At 40.8% G+C, this 22,974-nt stretch overlaps 1 protein-coding gene across 3 annotated transcripts in view; it reads left to right on the top strand.

The window, feature by feature from the left end:
• AFTPH (aftiphilin) overlaps positions 1 to 22,974 on the top strand; it is a 46,972-nt gene that overhangs the window by 8,008 nt on the left and 15,990 nt on the right. For all 3 annotated transcript variants that reach the window (XR_003496100.3, XM_027453420.3, XM_027453419.3), the window contains exons 2-6: positions 3,765 to 5,574; positions 16,182 to 16,333; positions 16,841 to 16,967; positions 17,294 to 17,350; positions 19,627 to 19,749. Coding sequence is in view for 2 of the 3 variants with exons in the window: in XM_027453420.3 (XP_027309221.1) it covers positions 3,796 to 5,574; positions 16,182 to 16,333; positions 16,841 to 16,967; positions 17,294 to 17,350; positions 19,627 to 19,749 (2,238 nt within the window). In the remaining variant the exon portion in view is untranslated. The remainder of the gene's footprint in view (positions 1 to 3,764; positions 5,575 to 16,181; positions 16,334 to 16,840; positions 16,968 to 17,293; positions 17,351 to 19,626; positions 19,750 to 22,974) is intronic.

Raw genomic sequence — 22,974 nt, 5'->3', positions numbered from 1 at the left:
AATTTAAATAATATTGGTCTGTATCCTGCATAATTTAGGAGGTTCCTCAGCATTCTCCCTAATTGTGATCCACAAAGCCCCAGTAATGCAGGTGGGCCACCGAGCTCATAATGCTTCCTCGCCAAGTGCAAGAGATGCAGCTGACCAAAGTACCTGCTGAGATTTGGGAAATCATTAATTTTGATGTCACTGTCTAAGTGCAGAGCTGTAAGTTCTTGTATTTGCTATATGGAAGCAAATCTGAGGTTGCTTTTACTGTGTGCTTCCCTTCTCAGGGCTTCTCATTAGTAAAAATAATGCTCTTGGGATAGGGGCTGCTGCTCTGTCTAGATTTATCTCCTTTCTACTTGAATATATTTGCTTTTGTGATGTGATTATTCTAAAACTGCTTCAAAAGAAGGAAAACCTGATATGTATTCATTTGGGGTTTTTAATATATATGTTACTTCTGTGTTAAGCTTGGTCTTTAGTACTCATCCTGCACTGAGAACTTCAAGACTGGGTCTTGTGGACTTCTGAAATGGGTGTTTCACAATCAAACGTGTGAGCTTCCTAGATTGTGGCAGTGTACAAGAGTTACTTACTTTCTTAAGCATTTAATGTTTTCGAGGCTACCAGTTTGAGAGCAGCTGAAATACTTGGGGATTTTATTTGGGTTTCTGCTTCAAATTTTTCTGGAATTAGTTGCATACTTCTTTACTTTCCAGGCTGTGGAACGCTCATTTTCTATTTTAAAATCCTTTCTGTCTTAAAAATAGCTTTAGAGATGTCTTTTGGAGTGCATCTCTGCCAAATAAAGAAGAAAACATCTAATGACATGATAAAATGCAGTGTTGAGGCTGCAGTGGCTTTAATGATAGTGTTTGGTTGTGGTGATGGAGCTGCTTATCCCACCCTCCAGCTTTGTTAGCTTTTTTTCCTGTTTGTTTGGGTAGTTTTTGGTAGGACTCTTGTCTTTATCTTCCTTCTTTCCAGCCATTTCCTAGCTTCTCTTCAAGCTCCTTTTTCTTTTTGGGTTATATCTAGCCAGTGCCATCCTTGAAATAGTGTTGAGGGTGGGTTTTTTTGTTCCAAAAAACGGGTTTCTTGCCTTTACATCTCTTCAGCTTTTGTCACATGGGGTAAGATAATAAATACCGTGTCAACTGAATTTTCCAAAGAGGTGTAAACACTCCTGTTAAATTCCAGGAGGTTTAATAATAAATTTGTGCTGTTGCCTACTGAGATTAAACTGGAAATTCATGGACTCAGATTTAGTTACAAAGAGTTAACCAAATATATTACTTTTTTGTTTGTTTGTTTTCCTTTCCCATTTCCAGGGCCAGTAGCAGGAATTGGTGAGGGGGTGAATCCCATTTCAAAGGATGCTGCTTTCTCTGTCCTTTCCCATTAGTGTCTGTGTGTTACTGAAGAGCTACGGGTTTGTGACTCTGGGAGTCATGAAGTCCTGACCCAGGGCTGTGGGGTTTAACCACCTCCCCTGTAGCTTTGAAGAGTGCTTTCCCCAGGGTACGATGCCTTGGGATGAGCACAGCTCATATATAGCAGATAAACATCTATCTACCTAACCAGTCTTTTTATTTTTATTTTTATTTTTCCTACAAAAGTACAACCAGCAGGACTGCTCTGAGAGTCACAAAGAAGAAATGCTGTTATCGTAGGTAGTGGATTGGAAGCCCAGAAGCCTGCAAAGTAAACAGGTTGGCGAAATGTCAATGTGAGCTCAAAGTCATACTCCACAGACACCTCAGAAAGGATCTTTTACGTTCATGGATGACATTAAGCAGCAGTTGCTAGACCTTGATGTAAAATGGGGAGAGTGCTTTTGGCCGCTGAAGCCTCTGAGGCAGGAGAGTGAAGCTGCTCTCTGAAATACCTTGCTAAGCAGCTGGTGCTGAGTAAGCCTATGTGGGAGCTTGTTGACAACTTCATTCTAAACAACGTTTCTCTGCAGTCTTCAGTTTTCATGTGATGTTACAAATTACTTCTTGGTTTCACTTTGATAAGCAGCCTATTCTTTTATAGCTGCAAAATATACCCTTTAAAAAAGTTGGAGATCTGTTAGTCACCTGAAAGATCTCAGACTTTCCTGGTAAATACGATGAGTTGTTTGGCTCAAGAGCTGTGGTATGTTGTGCTTGAAAAGAGCTGCAGAGCTTCATTTGTTGTTGTTGTACCCTCTGTGTGATACTGTTTAGGATCACGTACAAAGTCCTTTGCCAAGTGCTTTGGAGTTAAGGATCCTTGTTTTGGTTTCGTTTCAAAACTCAAAGTCTGCAATTATTGTAGTAATTAGAAATTCAACTATTTGCTAATGTATGTAGGTGGTTTCCAATTTTCTCTCTTTCTGCAGGTAACACTTAGTATGTTACAGATTATTGGTAGACAAATGACGTTTCCAATGGAAAGAGCCCAGTTACAATCCTTAAACAGAGAGCTATAAGGTACCAACTGGTTAGGTGATGTGTACAGCTGTGAATATATAAATAATACTAGCTAATGGTTCATTAATCACATGCAGTAGTGGGGGGAAAAATAGACCACTTTTGGTGTTGGTGGTATTCTCAATCCATGCCTTGATTGTTGCTTTAATAGTTTGCAATGTTAAAATTGTGTCCTTAATCTGTTTCTATCTAGGCCATGGGAGCATTTTCATACTTTTTTTTTTTTCTTTCCCCTGTGATTTAGTGATTTGTGTTTAAATATTTCATGGATAATCTTGCTCCGTTCTGCTTTTGAGAATAAGCTTTGACGGAGAAGTTTGTTTTGCTTCTAGGCTTTGAAGGTGCTTGTCGTGGCCTTTCCCGACTGGAGGCTTGCAGACCAGAAGCAGGCTGGCAGCAGCAGCTTTACAGGGAGACAGCACGCTTTGGCTTGGAGTTAGGAAATCCAATGAACAGGGAGTTGGGACAGAAACCCAGGAACTGGTAGAGACTTACATTGTAGGACAGCAGATCATAACTAGCAATTATAACTGTAACTTCTTCCACCACTCCTTTACCATTTCAAAGCATAAGGAAGCACCTTTACAAGTTTTTGGAGCTGCTGTTTTAACGTACACGACTGATTGTCCATCAAGTGGCTTAATTTCTGTGGCACAGTCAGGTGAGGGGCACAGCTGAGTGCGGGACAAGGCAGGCCTGGCTGTTTGTAAGGGTAACTGGCTATTTCATGAATTCCTGGTGACAGGATGCTGGGAACTGGGGGGTTAAAACTCGATTTAGTTGCGTCAGTGTGTTGCACGACAGCTCAAGACAATTGTGTTTTGTGTTCTGGCATTTCAGCACCGTCTGCTGAGAAATGTGATCGTGGAGTACTTGACAGGAGGCTTGAACTGTCCCCAGTAGATTGTGACTTCTAAAACAGAAGAATTGGTTAGAAAATGGGTTTGGGAAATTCTTGGTGCTGCCTTTATAATCTGCCCTGTGTGCTACATCCAGTGCAACTGCTGCTGAAAGTTACTTGTCACAGGCTTTATCTGAGACTGCTGTTGTGTGTTTTTGTTTTTGTTTTTTTTTTTGTCAGGCTTCTGATGTAAACCTTGCCTGGTTTCCTGGTAGAGAAAGAAAACAGTATTTCAGAGTATTGAAAGTTATGGGCAAACATTCTGCAGTCATTTTATATGGTGGTTTTTTATGTTCCTTTTTCATCTAATATTGACATTGACCTATACATCCACTTCGAAAATGTGAGAGTGAAAAATAAAATGTGAAGGAAGGCAAGGTAGCCAAATTCTAATATACTTCTCTCTTTTGCCTTTATAGAAATATATTAACTTTGAAGTGGAACTAAACAATGGAACCAGACATCATTCGAATGTATTCCTCATCCCCTCCGCCACTAGACAATGGAGCTGATGACGACGATGAAGATGAATTTGGGGAATTTGGAGGCTTTTCTGGTGTAAGCACTGCTGGTGTAGCTTTTGCAGATTTTGATACTCCAGACTACGGTCATCCAAAGGAGGAGTTTATACCCACAAATCATTTTATCCCCCTTCATGATTACTCTGACAATGTAGCTAGCATTGCAACTTTCACATCTGTTAAAAATGTTAAAGACTGCATTGCAGAGCTTCCTACTCCTACTAAGGAACTTTCTGATATGTCAGCTACTAGTACCAGCAAAGAAAAATCTAAGTTTAGAACTTCAGGTCCCGCTTTTGATGTAAGTTTAGAAGATGTAAACAAAAGAGGGGAGCAAAGAGAGAGCGCTGGGAAATCAGAGAGTTTTTCTTCTGATGTCATTAGAACTGATGCAGCAGATGAAAGCCAGGATGAGCAAATAGATGCTTGTAATGGTGAGAAACTTCCATGTCTAGAGATTCTAACAAACGGATTTGCAGCATCGGACCCTGTAAATCCTCAGGGAACAGAAGATCTAGACGGCATCAGTGACACAAAGGGACTAAAAACTGTTAGCACCCATAGTACTGAGCTAAGTTTGAACTCGATGCCTAGCTCGGGTGAAGGCTTTGCAGATTTTGCTACGTTTTCAAACAAAAAAACAATCCATTTAGAGGGAACAGGGCCTACAATATGCAGTGTTCTTAATGAAAGAGACTCTCTGAGCATTCAGGAAAACAACAGAATAAACAGAGTAACTCATACTGCAGAAGAGACTTGCGTTGCAGAAGCTAGCTGTGAACAGGGTTCCTCAGCACTGGAAGATAATGAATTCACAATTTTTAGTACGTCTCAAACAACTGGAAGTTCAATATGCACTACTGAAAACGGAGAAAACAATGGGAGAAGAAAACAACACGACACAGAGAATGGCAGAGGTTTTTCTCAGCCCGATGACTTTTCAGGATCAGAGGACATCAAAGCTGATGAGATCCAAAGCCTAAGCAGTGATCTTGCAGGAGAAGACGTGGGTGATCCTGAAGATGTTAAGAATGGTGGAAGTGGTACTGAAGTTGTAGCTTGCCGTGACGCACATGACGACGACTTTGGTGACTTCGGTTCAGTCAGCAGTGCATCTCCCGCTTTCCTTAATGCTCAAGAATCAGTAAATGCTCCGGCTTTAGAAGGAACTTCTGAGCAGCCTGCACGTATTAGCAAACCTAATGATGCATTTGGTGAATTCAGGGACACAAGTACTGTTTCTCAGCTGCCAGCAACGTTGGATCAAGCTGAACGAAATCAGACTGCTGACACTTTAGAATGTAACGCTACCAGTAACATTTCTGGCGTAGACTCCCAGCATACTGTTGAGGTAGAAAATGGTGATGATAGTGAGTTTGGAGACTTTGATTCAGTGCCAAAACCTCAAGATGAGAGTGTTGCTTTTCAGGACTCCGATGACTTTGCGGACTTCAGTTCAGCAGGTTGTAACCAGGCTACTGATTGGAATGCTTTTGAAGATGAACAAAAAGACAGCTGTTCTTGGGCTGCCTTTGGAGAGGAGCAGGCTGGTGAATCTCATCACAGAAAAGAGACGTGGCAGTCACATAGGACAGATGCATCAGCGAGGATTGATGGCCCAGTATTACACAAGACTGACAGTTTTGCTTTAGCATCTTTCCAAGGACCTACCAGTAAGCAATCTCAAGAGCCAGCACCTTCAGCTCAGGTAAAGGTGTTCTTGATTTTGCTTGCTCAGTATTGTTCTGCTCTTGTGCATGCAGCTCTTCCTGGTTCCTGCTTCTGCAGATGTTTGGACAGTCCTTGTTTGACTTGTGGGAGAGATTTAATTTGGTGGGTGAGAAAGGCTGGTATGAGATACTATGCTGTATTTGCATCTTTTCTCTTTGGCGCTGTTATTTCCTGCAGAAAAATGAGCAGGGTATGTGGGAATTTGTATGCATTTGTTCTGAAAATTATATGTGGCACTTTACATAAACTGATCAAAGGAATGAGCCATCATAAGCATTTCAGAGCCTGTGATGGTTCTTCCTTTGCTTCATAGTTTACAGCCTTTTCGGGGGCACTCTGATGTTGCCTTTTCATTAAATAGGCATGAGGTGACTGGAAGCTGGAGCTACTGGTTCCCCAATTTTTTCTGCACCATTCTCCACCGTGTTATCAAAAATCTGATTACAAATGGTGACTCAGTTTGTAAATAGCTGCACTCATTCACTTAGAGTGCGATCAGGAGATGTCTGACATTGCAAGCAGGCACTGCTGCAGTTTGTTTCGAAACTGTCACTGACCTTATCATAAAATATGGCCTCTGGAGCTCTGTCCCTCCTATCCTAACTCCTGGTTAGTTCAAAATAAGTCTCTGTTAAACATCACTTATGGCAAGCTCCACGTTATAGCTGCATCGCAAATACTGGACTGATGATTTCTTGCTGCTGCTGCTGTCTCTAAATGGGAGCTTTCTGGAGGGTAAAGTAGACAAGATCATTTCTCACTCCCTCGGTTTTCTGCCTTCATTGCTAAGTAAGTATTAATTCCTAAATAATTCCTTCCTAGGCCTTTTTGCTAGTCATCTGTGAGATCTGTGCCTGTTCGTACATAGATACATTCTTTTAATAAGTATTCAATACTACTCTGAGCAATTTGGCTTTAAAATTCCCTTCAGTTCTGCTTTTCAATCATGTCATCCTGTGCGAGTCGGTTAGAGCATGCTAAGGGTGTTAGTGGTGATATGTATCTAAAAGCTTTGGCTTTTCTCTTCCAAGAAAAGGAAATGAGGTAAGCCCTTTCTTCCAGGACCTGGTGCAGGCTCGGTGACAGCCATACCCCTTTCCATTTCCTACCAGTGGCAGATGAAATGGGTTTCCAGAAGAAAGTTGTGCCAGTCAGAGCTTCGCAAGCACCAGCCAGTAGGAGGGAGCTTTTGAGGCTTAGCATTGACTTCTGGTCACATTAAAAGGCGTGAGCCTCAGCTCCTGATGCTTCCTGCATCCTGTTATGTTCAGCAACTAACACCCCAAATTTCAAATGGACTTTGAGAGACCAAAAAAGGATCTCAAGTGAACCTGCAGATGGATTTCTCTGCCTATGCAAAACCTTACTCATTTGCTGGGGGTTATCTCACTGTGTGGGTCCGTTTCTCAAGACAAAAGCACAAATCTCTTGTTACCTGTTCTATTGTCAATCCACCTGTGAAATCAGAGAGTACCTAGGTCATTAGTGCAATTAATCTAAATAGTTTTTGTTTCCCTTCGGAAGAGGCTGTCCAGAATCTGACAAAGAAATAGGGTGGGGAGATGATTGCAGTTAAATCATCCAGTTTTCCATTAAATCATGCTTTTTAGGGTGGTCAGAAAGTGCCAAATGTTTATTTTTGCTTTGAAATTTCATCAAAAAATATGGAAAATTCTACTGAAAACAGTTTCTGAATGTTGATGTTTATAAAAGCAGAATTTTCAGAGGTTTGGTAACATTTTCTCCCCCTCCCCAAGCCTGTGTTAGGCAAAGATGAGCTCAGTTACGGTGGAAGTTCCCTGGTGTTCTGTGGGAAGGTTGTGCAGTAGAGTGCTTGTATTGTAAGCCAAGTTGTAAAACCTAAAGATTTTTTTTTCATTCCTTCTCTTTAAACTACAGTCAGCTGTGACTGCAGACAGAGTGATTTTCTGCCTTTCCTGCCAGTGAGGAAGCACAACCCCGAGCTTGTTGTTCTGCACCAACAAGCTGCAGAGGAAGTTGAGCTGGCAAAGGTCTGTTTTGCAACAGTTCCTCAGCCTTGCAGTAAATGGTAGTTGCTACATTTTTTTTCAATTAACTCTTAAAAGCAACAGTTACACAGCCTGAAAACAAACTTTGTGTTCTGCAGGAATTCTTTAAGTGTTCAAAAGACTTCTCCAAACCCGTATTTCTATCTAACATCTTTCTATATTTAAAAATGCTGTGTTTTAATCTTAAATAGTAACTCTGGTTTGAATCCAGGGAGCCACAGTTTAGTATTTGCAACTAGAAACGCCGTCTTGTATGTTCTAGACATTGAGATTAGTCAGGTCATCACCAGCCTGCAAACAGCTCCAGTACTCGAAGTGCAGGATATTCGAGAAATGGAACAGATTTTCATCACTTTCCTTACTTTCAATTAAGAGACGCCATGGAGGTCAAGCCACAAAATGCAGCATGTTCAAGTATGTGCTGAGAGAGAGCGCTGCTGCATGTGCTAGACACCTGAGATAGATGTGGTAACTGAAACTTTGGCGTGGGCTAGAGGTGAACTGGGATCACTTACAAGATACAGCGTACACTTAATCTGCAGTGTTGAGGCTACAAGAGTCACCGTGGTGTGGTAGTACAATAATTTTGGATGGTGTGTAAACAGAATGACCCTGACATAATTCTTTACAAAAGCAGAAAACTGAGAAAGGATACTTAGCCAGCAGCATTGCTGTTTCAACGGGGAAATGATGTGTACAACAACTTTCATCTTTCCAGAATGTGGCACGACAGGAAAGTTATTTACCGGTAGTTCAAGTTCCCTCGCCACCAGTCTCTGCATATTTTCCTTTCTGTTTACCTGTTGCTGTTTTTCTGGATGTGAAGGAGACAGCAAAATGTTGTGTTTTCTGAATGTGGTCTTGAAAATGTATGTGTCAGGCAAGCTGCTTGAAAACCTGTTTGGTTTAATGTTTATTAAAATTAGACCTTACTTGAATTCAAGCAATTAATCAATTTTACAAAATACAGAATATAGAAGATGAAGGTAAAGGGAAAAAGGTCATAAAACCAACCTCGTGTAGCAGCAAAAAGATCATTTTGTGTTTTCTCCTTTGCCTTTGGTCTTAGGTGCTCAGACTCCTGCACGTGATCTGAAATGTGGGATTTGTAACAGAAACCTCTCGCTGACCTCTTCTCTTCAGTAGCAGTAGGCAGAGGGGGGAAAAAGGGAATGGTATTCAGTTTTCAGTTAAAATTACTGAAAGAATATGTAATCCATTAGAAAGAGCATGTTCTGCAGCCTTTGAAGCTGGAAGATATACAAGCTATTGTTTGAACCCATTTCAGGACTACTGTGTACCTTAATCATGTAATGTTTTTCTTTAGCTGAAAATGTGGAGTAGTTTGTTTCGGTATAACTGCAGGCTTGCGTTTGATATAGCCGTGCCTTTGTGTTCAACAAAACTGATTTAGGATGTAGTATGGGGTGAATTGCTTCATCTAACAAGTTCTGAGCAAACCTGCGCCGTACCTTGCGCATTAATCCCCTTTATGTGACCACACAACACGTGTTTGTAAGGAGCATAAAGCTCACAGTGCAGCTGTTTCCAAGAGATAGTGCTGAACATTAGTCAGCTGAGGGGGTTACTCTGCAGCATTGTGTGTTAACAATATGGAGAGGATTTAGCAGAGCACAAGAGCAGTTTTTACTTGCAGTAGGCACGGAGGTGGGTGGTATGGCCATGCGTAGCTGTGTGCAAGGAGCACAAGCGTCTCTAGAGGAGGAGGAGATGAGCAGTGGTTTGGTTGGAAGGCCAAGACTCTTCCTTAGTTTAGCTGAGACTTAACAAATCTGGGAGCGGGAGCAAGGGAAATATAAATAACCCTTAAGCAGTTTTTCAGATCCTCCGCTTATCAGAGAGCCTGCGTGCCAAAGCTCGACCTCTTCAGATTAATCAGAGTGGGTGATGTACAGCTCCTGAGCCGCAAGTGTGCGTCAAGACAAAGAAAACCCTGCATCACTGTCATGTTGAGAGCACTTCTTGGGCAATGAATGAATAGTCATCCTCTTGGAAAAAAGTAGCTACGGCCATAAAGACTTCAGGCTCCCTGTTCACTGAGATAAATCAGGGTAGTGTTGGCTAAATTAAGTTCAGACAGTTGGCTAACAACTTGCAGTATAAACTTATCTGTCTGGAAAGGCTTTTTTATGTTCATAGCATAGTTTTTTAAGGATGTTCAGCTGAATAACAGACCAAAACAGGCCATTAAAAGTAGCCCGTAATTGCTGTAATTCAGAACAGGCTGGCTGAGGGGATCTTACAACAGAAAATAGCTTGGGAGGAAGAATTGGTGTATGATTTCTGTTCATATGCCTCAATCTCTTAAAAATTATTTTCCGTCTTGTACATTTAAGTTTTGTCTACCGTGCTTCCTCTCAGAGCCGGGCTGAAAAATCAGTACACCACCACTAGACAATAACAGCACGACTGAAATGGGAAGTAAGTTTAATAGTTACCTCCCTAAACCACATAAAACTTGATTTTACCTGCATGGAAGACACAAGATTTGATCCTCTCCAGCTGAGGGAGAATAAATGGATGAGCCTTCCAGCCGAAGAAGGGAGATGGCTTCACGTTTCTACACTTAACTTGCCTGTGGTTTATAACTCTTCTTGCATCAAGCAATAAAAGACACCACTTGATTGCATAACTAAATAGCATCTTCTTGCTGCCTTGTAAGTCTCGGTTCAGGCCCATTGTTTCCATTATAAAATATCCGCAGAAATAAATGTGGATAAATAAGAATGAAAGAGTTTCCTTTTTTTTTTTTTTTCTCCTCAAGCTCTAAGAAATTTATGGCACCACGTTAAATTAAACTGCTTTTTAAGAGGAGAATGGGGAGAAGAAACACGCTGGGATCGTGAGAAGTGCAGCTGGTGTTCTGGGCGAGCTTTGCTTCTCCTCTTGGCTCGGTTGTTGTGCCTGCAGCACTTCTCCCATTGCTCGGCGAAGGTGCTCTGCTAAGCACAGCCTGCACATTGGAGAAATAAACGTTGCCATGTGGAAGGCAGAGTGATTCTTAATTTAAGCAGTTGCAGCCCATAAACTTTTCCAAATTAAAAAACTGCCCCTATTTAACTGGGAACGTAGTGGTTTGCTTGTTCGTGTGCTTAGTTAACTGTTCACGTTTGTTTCTTGTGCTTGAGCCCAGAAGACCTCGAGACCCTCTGAAGTTGATGGCTTTGGATCCCTTGGTGATTTGTAGCTGTTAATGTGGTGGAGCTAAAAAATGGATTTTAACTGCGTGGTCCTGTAGGTTAGCTCTTAAAAAGGTGATGAAGTTACAGAAGTATCCAGTGAGTTAGTTACACAGAGGCAAATGTGTTGATGAAAATATTGTTTGGGTGTTAGAAAACACAGCAAAGGGAGTTTCTCAATGAATGCATAATATTGAAATGGTCATAAACTCTTGTAAGAGGCCCTCTCAGAACAGTGGGCGTGTAATATCAGATAAGATCTCTCTGGTTAATCAGTTTCTTTTCTTGGCTTCTGGCCCCTGATCTTTGATCTGCCTTTTCGAGAGCCTTCACTCAACTTCTGCATTCTGGAGGCTGGTCATGCCTCTATCACTTTAGTCCATCTGTAAATTATACATTTAGCATCTTAGTTCCTTCAAATGCTCATTTCTGCCTCCTTTCTTATGTTCTTCTGCCAGATAAGTGTGGAATATCTAGTTCTTACTAATGTAGTGCATCTTTTACGCTGTTTTTATTTATTCTCAGGTCTCCTGGTTGTGTGTTCAGTAGACCCAAACAGCCCAGAGCCTGAGAGTTGCTTCCTCTCTATCCTCTCTTCCCCTGTAGCCAGAAAAGGGGGCTGCAGGGATGTTCCACTTCTCACTCTCCCCCTTCAGGGGACAGCAAGCTGCCCTGGACTGTGAGCAAGAACCAGGTGGGATAAATGAGGGGTTGTGCTGAGAAATGGGGCTGCCCCCTCCAGTGGAAAGAGGGGAGCTCTTCCAAGAGCTGCTCCACTCTGTAGCTGGATGGATGAGCTGTCCTGTGCTGATGTGTGACTGGGACCACAGAGAGAAGCAAGATGTCTTTTTTTATATTTTTTTATTTTTTTTTAACCCCCTGCACACAGAGTTCCCTGAAACTTCACCCAGGGAAGCGTTATAGTAGTTCAGTGGTGAAAGCTTCAATTCACATCAGCCATTTCTGCAGTGTAGCCCAAATATATTGTCTTTATGGCAAGCTTCAGCACCTCTTTTTCGCAGCTTTGAAGAGCAACAGTGACCTGGCACTGCTGAGTTCATGTGCAGACAGCTGGGGTGGATTTAGTGTGGCCAGTAGAGTCCAGCATAGTGCTGTTGAAGCAATGCAGTGATTCTGTAGTCTTGTGGTAAAGAATAAGAGGAAAAACAAATTTTATAAACCGAGAACTTTGGCCTTTCAGCTCGGAGGGCTGATCTCGTCCCCCTGTTCATACAGCCCAGGAGATAAATTCTAATCCTGTGGCTGTAATTCTCCTTGGGAAGTTTGTTGTGTCTGTGATATCTTGATTGCCTCATGTGATGGTTACCAAATCTCTTACATATTTATCAAGAACTTTTGAGTGGTCACAGAAACTACAGGATTTTGAATTTGTCTCTGTTTGGAAAATCACAGTGAAGTGCAAGAATGGCAACTCTGGCCTTCATTCACATCCCCAGTAAGTGCCTGTGAGCATTACTCTTGTCAAACTGCAGTGCAGAACACCCAGCTATCAAATATTTCAGTGCCTCAAAGTGGAAGAAAGTTCTTGTGGTTCTTCTTGTGCTTTTTCTTTTTTCTTTTTTTTTTTTTTTTTTTTTTTTTTTTAAGAGTACAGTTATATAAACCGAGGAAGAGTGCTCTTTCCACAGTGGATAAGGCGTATTTTAGGAGTTATTGGGTGAGCTGTGGGTATTGGAAGTTAGACGTAACCCCAAAGTGCATCGAATTCTTACAGGATTTTTCTTCCTGAAGGACTTGCTGTGTGACAGAAGCAGCATTTTCGTAGCCAGTTTTGTACAAACAATAGACTGATGTTTGTGGAAGTTGGACTTGTAATTAATTTCAAAATCTTGGTAATCCCCTTTGTACCTGGGAGCTGTGAGCACCGTGTTTCATTGCCAGTTAGAAGAAAACTTCTTCTGCTTCCTTTAGGGCCTTTGGCACTGCCTGAGAGCTGTGTGTGTGCACGTTCCTCCCCGTGTCCATTTGCACACGTAGAATTAATTATTCTGCTTTGCTATGGAAACTGTTCTTCTCTCCTATATATAAGTAAGGGCTAAGCACTTCTGGAGATGTAGAGAAGATGAAAGGAAGTGCAAAGACTGCTATAATTAAACCGTTCCGAAATTTTGGCACAATTCTTAGCTCAAATTTGAAATTGGGTGCTGAGGTGCTGCGTGGCTCATGGAGCCTCTCAATTCTTTCATTACCTAAGCGTATTCTTAGTCACTAGTATATTCTCAAATGTTCCTCCTTTTCAAGAAAGCTGATGGCTTGCTATTGTCATGATACAATGCCTTTCTTCTGCCTCTTCCCTGTCACGGGAAGATGTATTTTGTGCTGTATTAAAGCAAAGAGCTAAGATTCACCCGTTCACGTACCATAATAGCAGCTGACGCATTGTAGACAGAGTTAATTTTTAAAACTTGGAAGCATTAGGGCAGAATCCAGAATGCTGCTTAGTTTTACTTCCTAAAAATATCAATTAGTGCCTTAGTTTTAATCAAGGAGCACAAAGCAGTCCACAGGTATCATGGCAGGTAATGCACCTCGTACGGTCTGGCCAAAGGGGTTGGCCATTAAGGGATGATTAAACTTAAGAGGAAAATGACACGCTATGAAACGTGAGTCATTACAGTCAGAGCATACCAGTAAGGTAATGAAGGGGGCAGGGAGGGGGAGGGAAATGAATCAGGTATGCTGTGAAATTCAGACAATATATTAATAATGGCATTTGGACATAACGCCTTGCAAATGCCATATAACTGAACCCGGTGGCTGTCCCTGTGTGCCAGGCTTTCTTTTTTTTTTTTATTTTTCAGGTAGGAGAACTGATGAGCTGATGCTGTAAGCAAGTAACTTCCCTGCTTTCTGCAGTTAGTAGCTGAACAGGGCGAGCAGGCTCCTTGCTCCTCACCTAGGCTCCAGCACAAAGGATCACGATATCCTGATCATTTGGCCTTTGCCTCTGTGTTATGTTTGCTGCTGTACGTGGTCGGTGGCTTGCCTAATTGAGACGGGAGATGAGGCAAACGTTCAAATTATTCTAATGAGAAATGGTGTAGCTGGTTACTGTGGAACAGATATTTCGTGTGCCTAAACGTGTGGCCCAGCAGTATCGGTTGGTCTGGTTAAATACATAACCTCCTCCCACAAGCCTCGCTTCTCTGAACCTTAAATCATTGCAGCTGGAACACAAAACCTCAGCCTGAGGTTTGCGTTTGTACATTTAGTGCTGCTGCTGAAATATGCTGCGTCTCCACAGGAGGGCTCTGCTGCCACAGCTATGCTAGCCCATGCTGCGGGATGCTCAGGGGATTTTCACCTACTCAGTTTCTCTTCGTTTTCCACTGTAGAAAAGCAGGTATTGGAGCTGCTGGGTGCTGCCCAGTGTGCAGGGCAGCAGATTATCAGGAAAGTGCCTGTTGAGGAAGTCCAAACTAGAGAGAGAAACCACCTTTTGTGCCAAGCTTGCATCCTAGCAAGAAGAGAGGTTAAGGTCGTTCTGTTAAGTCTCTTCTTTAATGTACTTATTTTTTAGTTTCAGTCTTCAGAGCATATCTTGAAATTGACTCCTTTTAGTAAATAAGACATTGCTGATTACCTGTTTTTAACTGGTTGAACTTGGGTTGAAAAAGGTGCTCCATTTGAGTGGAACAACTGTCTGTTGTCTGAGACAGTTCGTAGAGCTGTAGTGAAGCTGAAGTTCTGTGGCTGGATGGAAATGCAGCTGGGAGGAGAGAGAAATTTAAGGGAAGAATGTGAAAAGGAAAAAACATGCTGTGCTTGCCAGAAAAGGTGTGTTTTGTTTTGCTTTTCTGTGCAGGTGGGAAGTTGTATTTTTTATTCTTAATGTAAAATCCAGCTGCCAAAACCCAGAGTGGCATGAATTTGAGCATTCTCCACTGTGGAATTAAAATGTTTGCCCAGCACTAGTACCAATTCATGCTTCTTATAATGCTGAGACCTTATCCTACTGAACTGTGGTGGTCGCGGTGCTGGTGGAGAGAAAAGCAGGAAAAACATTTCCTGTGTTGGGAACAGTTCTGCCTTTCCAGATCCTGATGCTTCCTCTCACCAAAGGGATGCCGAAGTGATGGTGACATCAGGACCTGGTTGTGACCACTTTGGCAAGCAGGAAAAGCTGCCTAGTCTCTCAAAACCCTGGAAGGTAGATCTGGAGCCCTTCCACAAAACTCCAGAGTATTTGTGCTGGATATTTTGTGTACACATCGTGAGTTTATAACATAAGATAGCAGAAAGAAGGTCAGATGAGAGAACCAATGATAAAGCTGTGGTTGTGCAAGCCATGCTGCTATCTAGCAGGCTTCTTACTCAGCTAAAATAAACCTCAGTGGGCTTTTTGGTGTTGTAAGTTATTTGGCTAGGATAGAAACCTTCCCAAGGCTGGCTTTTAAGCCCTGCATGGTCACAACATCCAGCATCAACTGTCTGAGTTGTGAATGTGAGAGGCAAACTGCTGGGAGGAAAAGCGATTCTTCTTTTGATATTGAACAGCTTCAAATGTGTAGAAGCACATCGATAGGTTTGGGGGCAAGAAATTAAGGCATCAAGTAATTCTATTCCTTTTCTCAAGAATTTATCTCTGTTGTGAACCAACCAAATCTTACAAATACTTTTTGCCAGTGTTTAAATGTGTTATTCTTAGCTCTTCTGTGCTATACCTGACTGTTATACCAAACAGGATTGTTGTTCTACAGCTGAGTTACTGATGCTAGTATTTCCTTTTAGGAAGCGTGCAGTCTTTGGACTAAAAATGTTCCTTTGTAGTATTCTCAAAGTCATGATCCCTACATGAGCCTGTTGCACATCAGGCAGAGTTTTTTTTGAGGCCTTCAACTGTGTACATCTTACAAGTGAAGCTGTCTTCTGAACCAATGTTCTGTATCAAGGTTGGATCGAAGTGCACCGTTAAGTGGAACAAAAACTGTTTTCAGTTTGTACTTCAGATAACAGTCAGTAGCAAAAAGGTGTTCAGTAAAACCCTTAGGATGTGTAGAACTGGGGCCTTTAACATATTTTAAGTAAATACAGCTTAACCCTTCTTGCATATCTTTTATGCTAATGTGTAACAAAGAGTGATAAGAAATGTTAAGAACTTCTGTAAGAACTCAGTTTGCAGAAGGTAAGATCCTTACTCTTTCCCAGTAGCTAACAGCCTTTATTTGGTGCTTATACAAAGTTTTGTGATCCTCTGACAGCTCTGTATCTTGAGGTAAGTGAAGCTTTGTATTAGCTACCTATTGCTTTCCATCTTAATTTTGTAATTTCAGACTCATTTTCTTTAGAGCAGTTAGCAAAACTTGATGTAAATATCTTTCTCTTTGATATAGACAACGTTACTAGGTCGTCTGGAACGAATATTTGAAGTCTGTTTTCCTTCCATGCCTGTTCTTGAAATCGAAGAAGAAATAATTTCCTTGAATCATTTGCTGGAAGCAGGTGAAAAGCAGATGACAACTGAGGAGACCGTAGCAAGTACTGGGTAAGAAACCACTAACACAACTAACTTGAAACGAGGTAGAAACGTGTCGTCTTTGGGAAGTTAAAAGGAGTTGTTTGTGTCAAGTATTTCAAAAAGCTACCAAGTAAAAGTTAGCTGTCTAGCCAAATGGTTATTTTCAATGACTACATACACCAGGGGTATTTCACTTAGTCAGCAGCATCTCATCTGCTAAGTGATGTCTGAGTTAGTTAATCAGAATATGGCTTATTAGTTACACTTGCTGGAAATAGCTATATTTATTCGTGTGATGGTGTGAAGTCTAAGCAGCCCTTGTTCTGCCTGCTGTGGACATCATTTTCCTATTAGAAATCTGAAGTATAATTGTTCTGAGAACACTGTGCAATTTTGGTTCCCCTGAGTGTCGTGCTAGGGTGTAAGTTTAATTGGAATGTATAATAGGATGCTTGTATTAAAAATTAGAATAAAAGTTCAAAGCTGCTAAGTTGTTATTCCTGCTGATGACTTGATTTATGATGGGTTGTATAGGGAACTGATGGACGTGTGGACGGAGCTGCAGGATATCCACGATGCATATGGACTGCGATACCAGTGGGGTGGCTCCCACAGCAACAAAAAGCTTTTGTGCTCCTTGGGAATCGACACCAGAAATATTGTGAGTCTGTCAATAAAACTCGCTTTCTAAATAATGGAGCTGCTTTGAACATGGAATTAGGTTGAAGTGTTTTTGTATGAATGCTTCTCTCTTAATTGCATAGCTGCACTAAACCTGGTTTTTCATGGCATGCTGTCTTATAACTTACCCTTTTTATAAGCCTGGTTAATATCAAAAGTTACATTATTTGTAACTGTTGTGTTTAACGTAGTAGTTATTCTCTGACACAATCTTACACAAGTTTTATAACATTGATGTTATGAAAGTACTATCACTGAAACAGTATGACAGAACCTCTTAAGTAAATGTTTTTGTTGTTTTATCAGCTCTTTACAGGCAACAAGAAACAGCCTGTTATAGTACCCATGTATGCAGCAGGACTGGTAAGCTTTGTGTTTGTTTTTTTTTAATTATTATTATTATGGCTCCCACAAAATATAATGAAACACATGAAATGGCATTAAGCACCAAGTATAATGAAATATATCTTTCTAAGTTCAGCTAAGGTTTAGGCATGAATTGATACTGCACAAAAGAATCCTGAAATACACTATCTAGATGTCAGAAATTATGAAGGAACGTCAAAATGAATCAAAACATCAATTCGCAGCAGCAGTGGGAGACCCAGGCTCTAAGGCCAGATGCTTCAAAGGAAGGTTAAGAACAACTAGGTAGCTGTGGTATTCTATAACTTGTGTGTAGGAAATCTTCACAGATCTGTGGAGCCTTTCTCTCAGTGTAGCTGTTTCTCTGACAGACTGTTTATTAATTACTTGATTGCATCTCAATATCCCCAGATCAAAAGAGAAGCTTAATCACGCTTTGCACTGTTCCTGGAATGTTAATAAATGACCCGTGTATGCGTATGTTTGGGTCTGTGTGTGGATACACATCTATACATAGAGGACAAAGTTCTGCAGGGATGAAGTCTGTTGTCCCTGAGAACCAAAATTCCTCTAAAAGAAGTTTTTCCCTTTGTCCTTTTCTACCTGCTCCACTCCTTCCGTTTTCTCTTCCCTGCCTGCCTCCCACTCTGCCCCCAAGCTGTTAGGCTGTTCATGCATACAAAACGTATTTTATAGACAGTATTGCTTTATTGCCCCAAGAGCTAAATAAAAACAGCAAGCATAATTTAGATTTGTATAGACTGTGAAGGAAAGCCAAATAACCTAGTTTACACCTAAGTCAATATGCTGCAATTCCTGCATGGCATTTCAGTCTGTGCAATGTCTATAGTAGTAAAAATATTCAGAAGGTAAGATTCGCCTTTTTTTGCTAGTCTGAGCAGAACAGTCTATATAATATGTAATTTCTGGAATATATTATATTCCCAGAAAAGAGCATATATGATTATGTGTACACACACACACACACACACACACACACTGTTTAGTATGGTCATTCACAAATAAAAGGCTTACCATTTTCTTTGGTTTAATATAATTTAATCTGCAGGTTAATTTCATAGAGTGACTTCTGTAGTCAGTTTCTAGAGCAGTTGTTATCTGATGTATCCAGGTCAGCTCATGCACTTCTTTGGATTTAGGCACGGCATCCTGATAAACAGGGAAATAACACATCTCATAGCAATGCTGTTTCCTTCCTGTAAGGTAGTTGTGACTGTGTTTGTATGTGACATGTGCAATTATTTTTTTGCAACAGATTGTTGTTGCTGATTAATTATCTCCTAATTTGTCTGTATGTTTAAGCACACAATAAGCTGGATGGAGATGATGTTACAAGTAAAGTGGCTTGATGCTTTCTGTTGCCACACTGCTTCAAGTGTTTCTCTGCTGTCTGAAAGAATTGGTTTAATTGGTGGTTAAATTCCAAGCTCCCCTAACGTGCTATAGGAACACTTGTGGGACAGCTGATCTTGCTAGCTGACTTCCTGAAATTGTTTTTAAAATACTCTGGTAACAAATCCAAATGGTTTTATTTGGGAATTTTATTTTCTCATACCTCATTGTTCAGGGTTTGTTTGCCTATCTTAGGGCAAACTTTTATCTATCTGCAGATCTTTATTCACCCTTAGTTTCATTCAGGGACGTCAGAGGTTTCTGACATCTTTTGTATCACTGTTTTACCTTTGAACAGTTTGTTTAAAATGAAAAATGTTGTTTTAATTATTGTCTCAATACTTTTTAATGCATTATTTCCATGTCAGTAATTGCTTTAGTGATATCATTCTACTGATAATTTGACATGTTTCTTCTGAATTACTTAATTGATGAAAGGGAATGAATGCATTTGCACCTATCCAATGGGCCATTTGATGTTTCTGGAATAGTCTGTACACGATGGGGAGAAGACATCACCTTACCAAGTAACTGTTCCTTCTAGCTGAAACTGCATTATTGAAAGTTGAAAGCAAACTCCAGCTAAGCACTTGGGTTTCAGTTATTGGCTCAAATGTTTTTTAGGCTCTATGAAAACCTAAGGAATGAGCTGATTCTCTCTTCCCCTGCCCCACCTCCTTCTGATCCCTCACTGAAAGTATTCTGGTGATGGATGGTTGCCTTCGAGGCCCTAGTTGGGGATAGCACTACCTGGTACTGAGTCTTCTCTCTTCTGGTGTCTGCAGTTCTTGGAATATATATATAAGTATGTTTGTACATGCATGCATGTGATTTTACTATTATTCATTATTATTTTTTAGGGTATGTTAGAACCTACCAAGGAACCTCTGAAACCGATATCTGCAGCAGAAAAAATAGCTTCCATAGGACAGACACCTCCTGTATCACCAGAGATGAACACGTGCACATCCGATCAGTTCCAGGTAAAAATTACAGAGGGAGGGAGAGAGAAAGAAAGAATGAGGGAAATAATGGGATGCCTTGCTTCTTCCTTCATTTTCCAAGTATCTGTATTCAACAGCACCTGTATGTAAAGAGCAGGTGTTCCTTTTGTCAGATTGAAGTCTTGTTGTTGGATCTACTCTTCATGTGTGACTGGAAGGGAGTCCTCATGATAAGACTAGCGGTTGGTGGCCAGCATTTAAGAGTCCTGATGATATCTACTGGTACATAGCAACTAGTCAGAGGAAGGACTTCTACACTACACGTTTTTTGTTCGCTTTTTCTGACACTTATTGTAGGAAGTCACTCTACCTATTTGACAGTGCTTGTTTGGTTTTGGGTTTTGAGTTTGTTTTTTTTTGTTGTTGTTGTTTTAAACTATTATATTTACAGGTATACTGTTCATGTGCTTTTTGATTGTCCCTTTACTTTTTCTTCCAGGGTAATATAAAAAGCAGCCCAATTGCCTGGAAAGAGATTCTGGGTACAATCATTGCAAGCATAAATAACTGATTTTTTGATTTTCTGAGTTCTGCTGGCCTTTCGTGCCAGATTTTCATGAATGATTATCCTTTGGACAGCTCTAAGTTGCTTCTCTGGCTTCTGTCTTCTAAGCCTGATACAAAGTGAGTTCAGAGGAGCTTAGTAGTGAGCTTTTGAATTCTTTGTTTCTGTTTTTCTGGTGTTAGAAGGCCATTTATATGTCGTGTGTTGCAGTGTGTCTGGTTGGCAGCTAGCTAGGAGGATATGCAGAAACATTTAATTTTCAGTGTCACTACCATGGTACTTGGCATGTGTTCAGTCAGCTGTGTTCCTCCTTAGCACAGGTCTTGTTTAATTTGCCCAGCATTTGGTAACTGTCTGTATTTCTGACTGAAGGCATTCCAGAATGAATTATCCTTGTGCTTGCTATACCTAACAGAAATGCTGGGTACTTCTGAGTATAGCAGTTATCTTGCACTATTTGCTCTGCTATGGTGCAGAGCTCTAACTGACATGCTTGTATCCAAGTTTTTTTTTCATTCTGGAAGAGCAGTATGTCAGTAGGCTCAGAACTGAGGCTGTTTGATATAGAGATGTACATGTTTGGTGACACTTCCTATATATACTGCCTCTCACAAATCCTGTAGTGGAACTGAGCTGCTGAACCGGATATTAGAAAAGGTAACAATGATTCCTGCAACCAGTCTGAGCTGAAGAAATCATTGTGTAACTTCTGTATATGAATAGAGCAGGAAAATTTCGCTGTCTTTCTGCAGAATTCAAGGGTCTGTCTGCCTACATCAGGAGACATATTAAATGCTGTGTTGTAGAGAGCTGCAAGAGCCTAAGCTAGCAGCATCTCTGACATGCTATTTTCTCAGTTGCCTGGCAGTTCTTGTGCTGAGTGCTGAAAATAAGACCCTCTACTTATCAAAGTCTTTTTTCTTCTTCATCCCCTCTAGTTATGAGTGTTTTGTACTTCTGGGTACTCCTGTAGCAGACTATCCAATTCCTTGTCACACTTTGATTATCCGGTCCCCTTGCTTACTGTTCTGACAAGGCCAACTCAGTTCAGTACTTGCAGCCCTGTGAATACATGTAAGAAGCTTCCATGTCTGCATTGCTGGCTTGGATTTTTTTGTGTGGGGGTGGGTTTTTTTTTTTTTATTTATTTTTTGTTGTTGTTGTTGTTTTTTTCCAGGAAGACAAATAGTTTTTAAAAAAAAAAAAAGGTTTGGGGAAAGAGATGAATTAGCATTCTTAAAGGTTAGAGCTCTAAGAGGCCACAGTTAAGTGACATTAAGCTTCTGGGCATGGACAATCAACTGTATGCCTCGGAGACCTTTTTTCTTTCTTGGCATTATCTTCTGTTAATGCTTGGTGGCTTCTGCATGCTTTTGGGAAAATCAGCTTTGCTTCACATTGTGCAGACTAGACTGCCTCTTAGGAATATCCTGGATTTTAGCAGTATTGAGAAGATATGCCCTCGCTTTCCTGAGCATTTTGTTACAAATTGTCCTTTAAACATTAATATGCAATGGAAATACAACAGGCAGTTTTAGTGGACCCTGAAACTTCTTATTCTAAACACAGGTAATTTAGGCACAACTATGTATCTTCAAGCTTAACAAAATAATCACACATCAGTTGGATGAAACTTCCAAATTCCTTCATTTTGATGGAGGAATGATGATGGGTCATTCTTGTATCCAGAAACTTTATAATATTGGCTGCCTTGTTGGAAGGAGAGGCCCTGGTTAAAATATTCCCATGCTTTGCCTAGGGAAGGAAAAGAGTTCTCCTTTGTTGAAAGCCTGGCATTTACGGGACTTGTGTACAGATCAGTGACTGTGTGTATGACTTCTGATGGAATAGGATTTTGGAAGAAAGATTGTCATGATGCAGAAGTGGGAGTGGGAAGAGCATTTGTAGCAGCACAGAAATACCTTCTTAGATCTTGGTTGTAGGCAAATGGAGGAAAGCATGCAGAGATTTGAAATGGAGAACATTATAAATCAAAAGATTGAGGGGAAAAAAGAAGCAAATCAGCTGCAATAATCTCTTGTAGTTATTATTATATAAATCCTGTATGTTTTGGACTCACTCCCTGCAGAGAATCTTACTGGGTTTGATAGGTTAAGGAAGTACAGTGGGCAAATTCCAGTCTGGGCAATTTAAGTTGCAAGAACAATGTTTTGTATTTTGGAAATGATTTGTCCTCTCAAGGAAGTTAAGCTACTGATTGATCTATCACCTTCTTTGGTATAAGGGTGACTTGCAGTCTTACTGGGTTTTGTATTTGAAGTTAGTGTCTTAATTTTTTGTTTGATCTCTTGTTTATCTTGACAGTTGGAGATTTTTATTTCTCTGTTTGCCTGTGCTCATAACTCTAAGGCAGCGAACAGAATATGAAATAATCCCCTGATTACTTCTACCTTTACATAAGAGCATGGCTTTATCAAGACACACGAGGAGTAAGAGTGGCTGCTCCAATAGGCAACCATTGATTGAGAAACCCCAGAGACAGGTACCCTTCTTTTCTGTAGCGGGCCATGACCACCTTCAGGCAGTGCAACTAAAATATATTCGGATGTTTGTCGAAAAGGTTGCTGTCTGGCCTTAATGTTGCCTGATTTCTCTTAATTTGATACTGTTCTATGGTTAGTATAGTGTTGAAGTTTATTTATCTTCTTGCTGGCTTTCTAGCAAAGAGTTATTGAGAT

This window comes from Anas platyrhynchos, chromosome 3, assembly GCF_047663525.1.
Source record: "Anas platyrhynchos isolate ZD024472 breed Pekin duck chromosome 3, IASCAAS_PekinDuck_T2T, whole genome shotgun sequence".
Lineage (NCBI taxonomy): Eukaryota > Metazoa > Chordata > Aves > Anseriformes > Anatidae > Anas > Anas platyrhynchos.
This window is presented reverse-complemented; position numbering and strand designations above follow the sequence as displayed.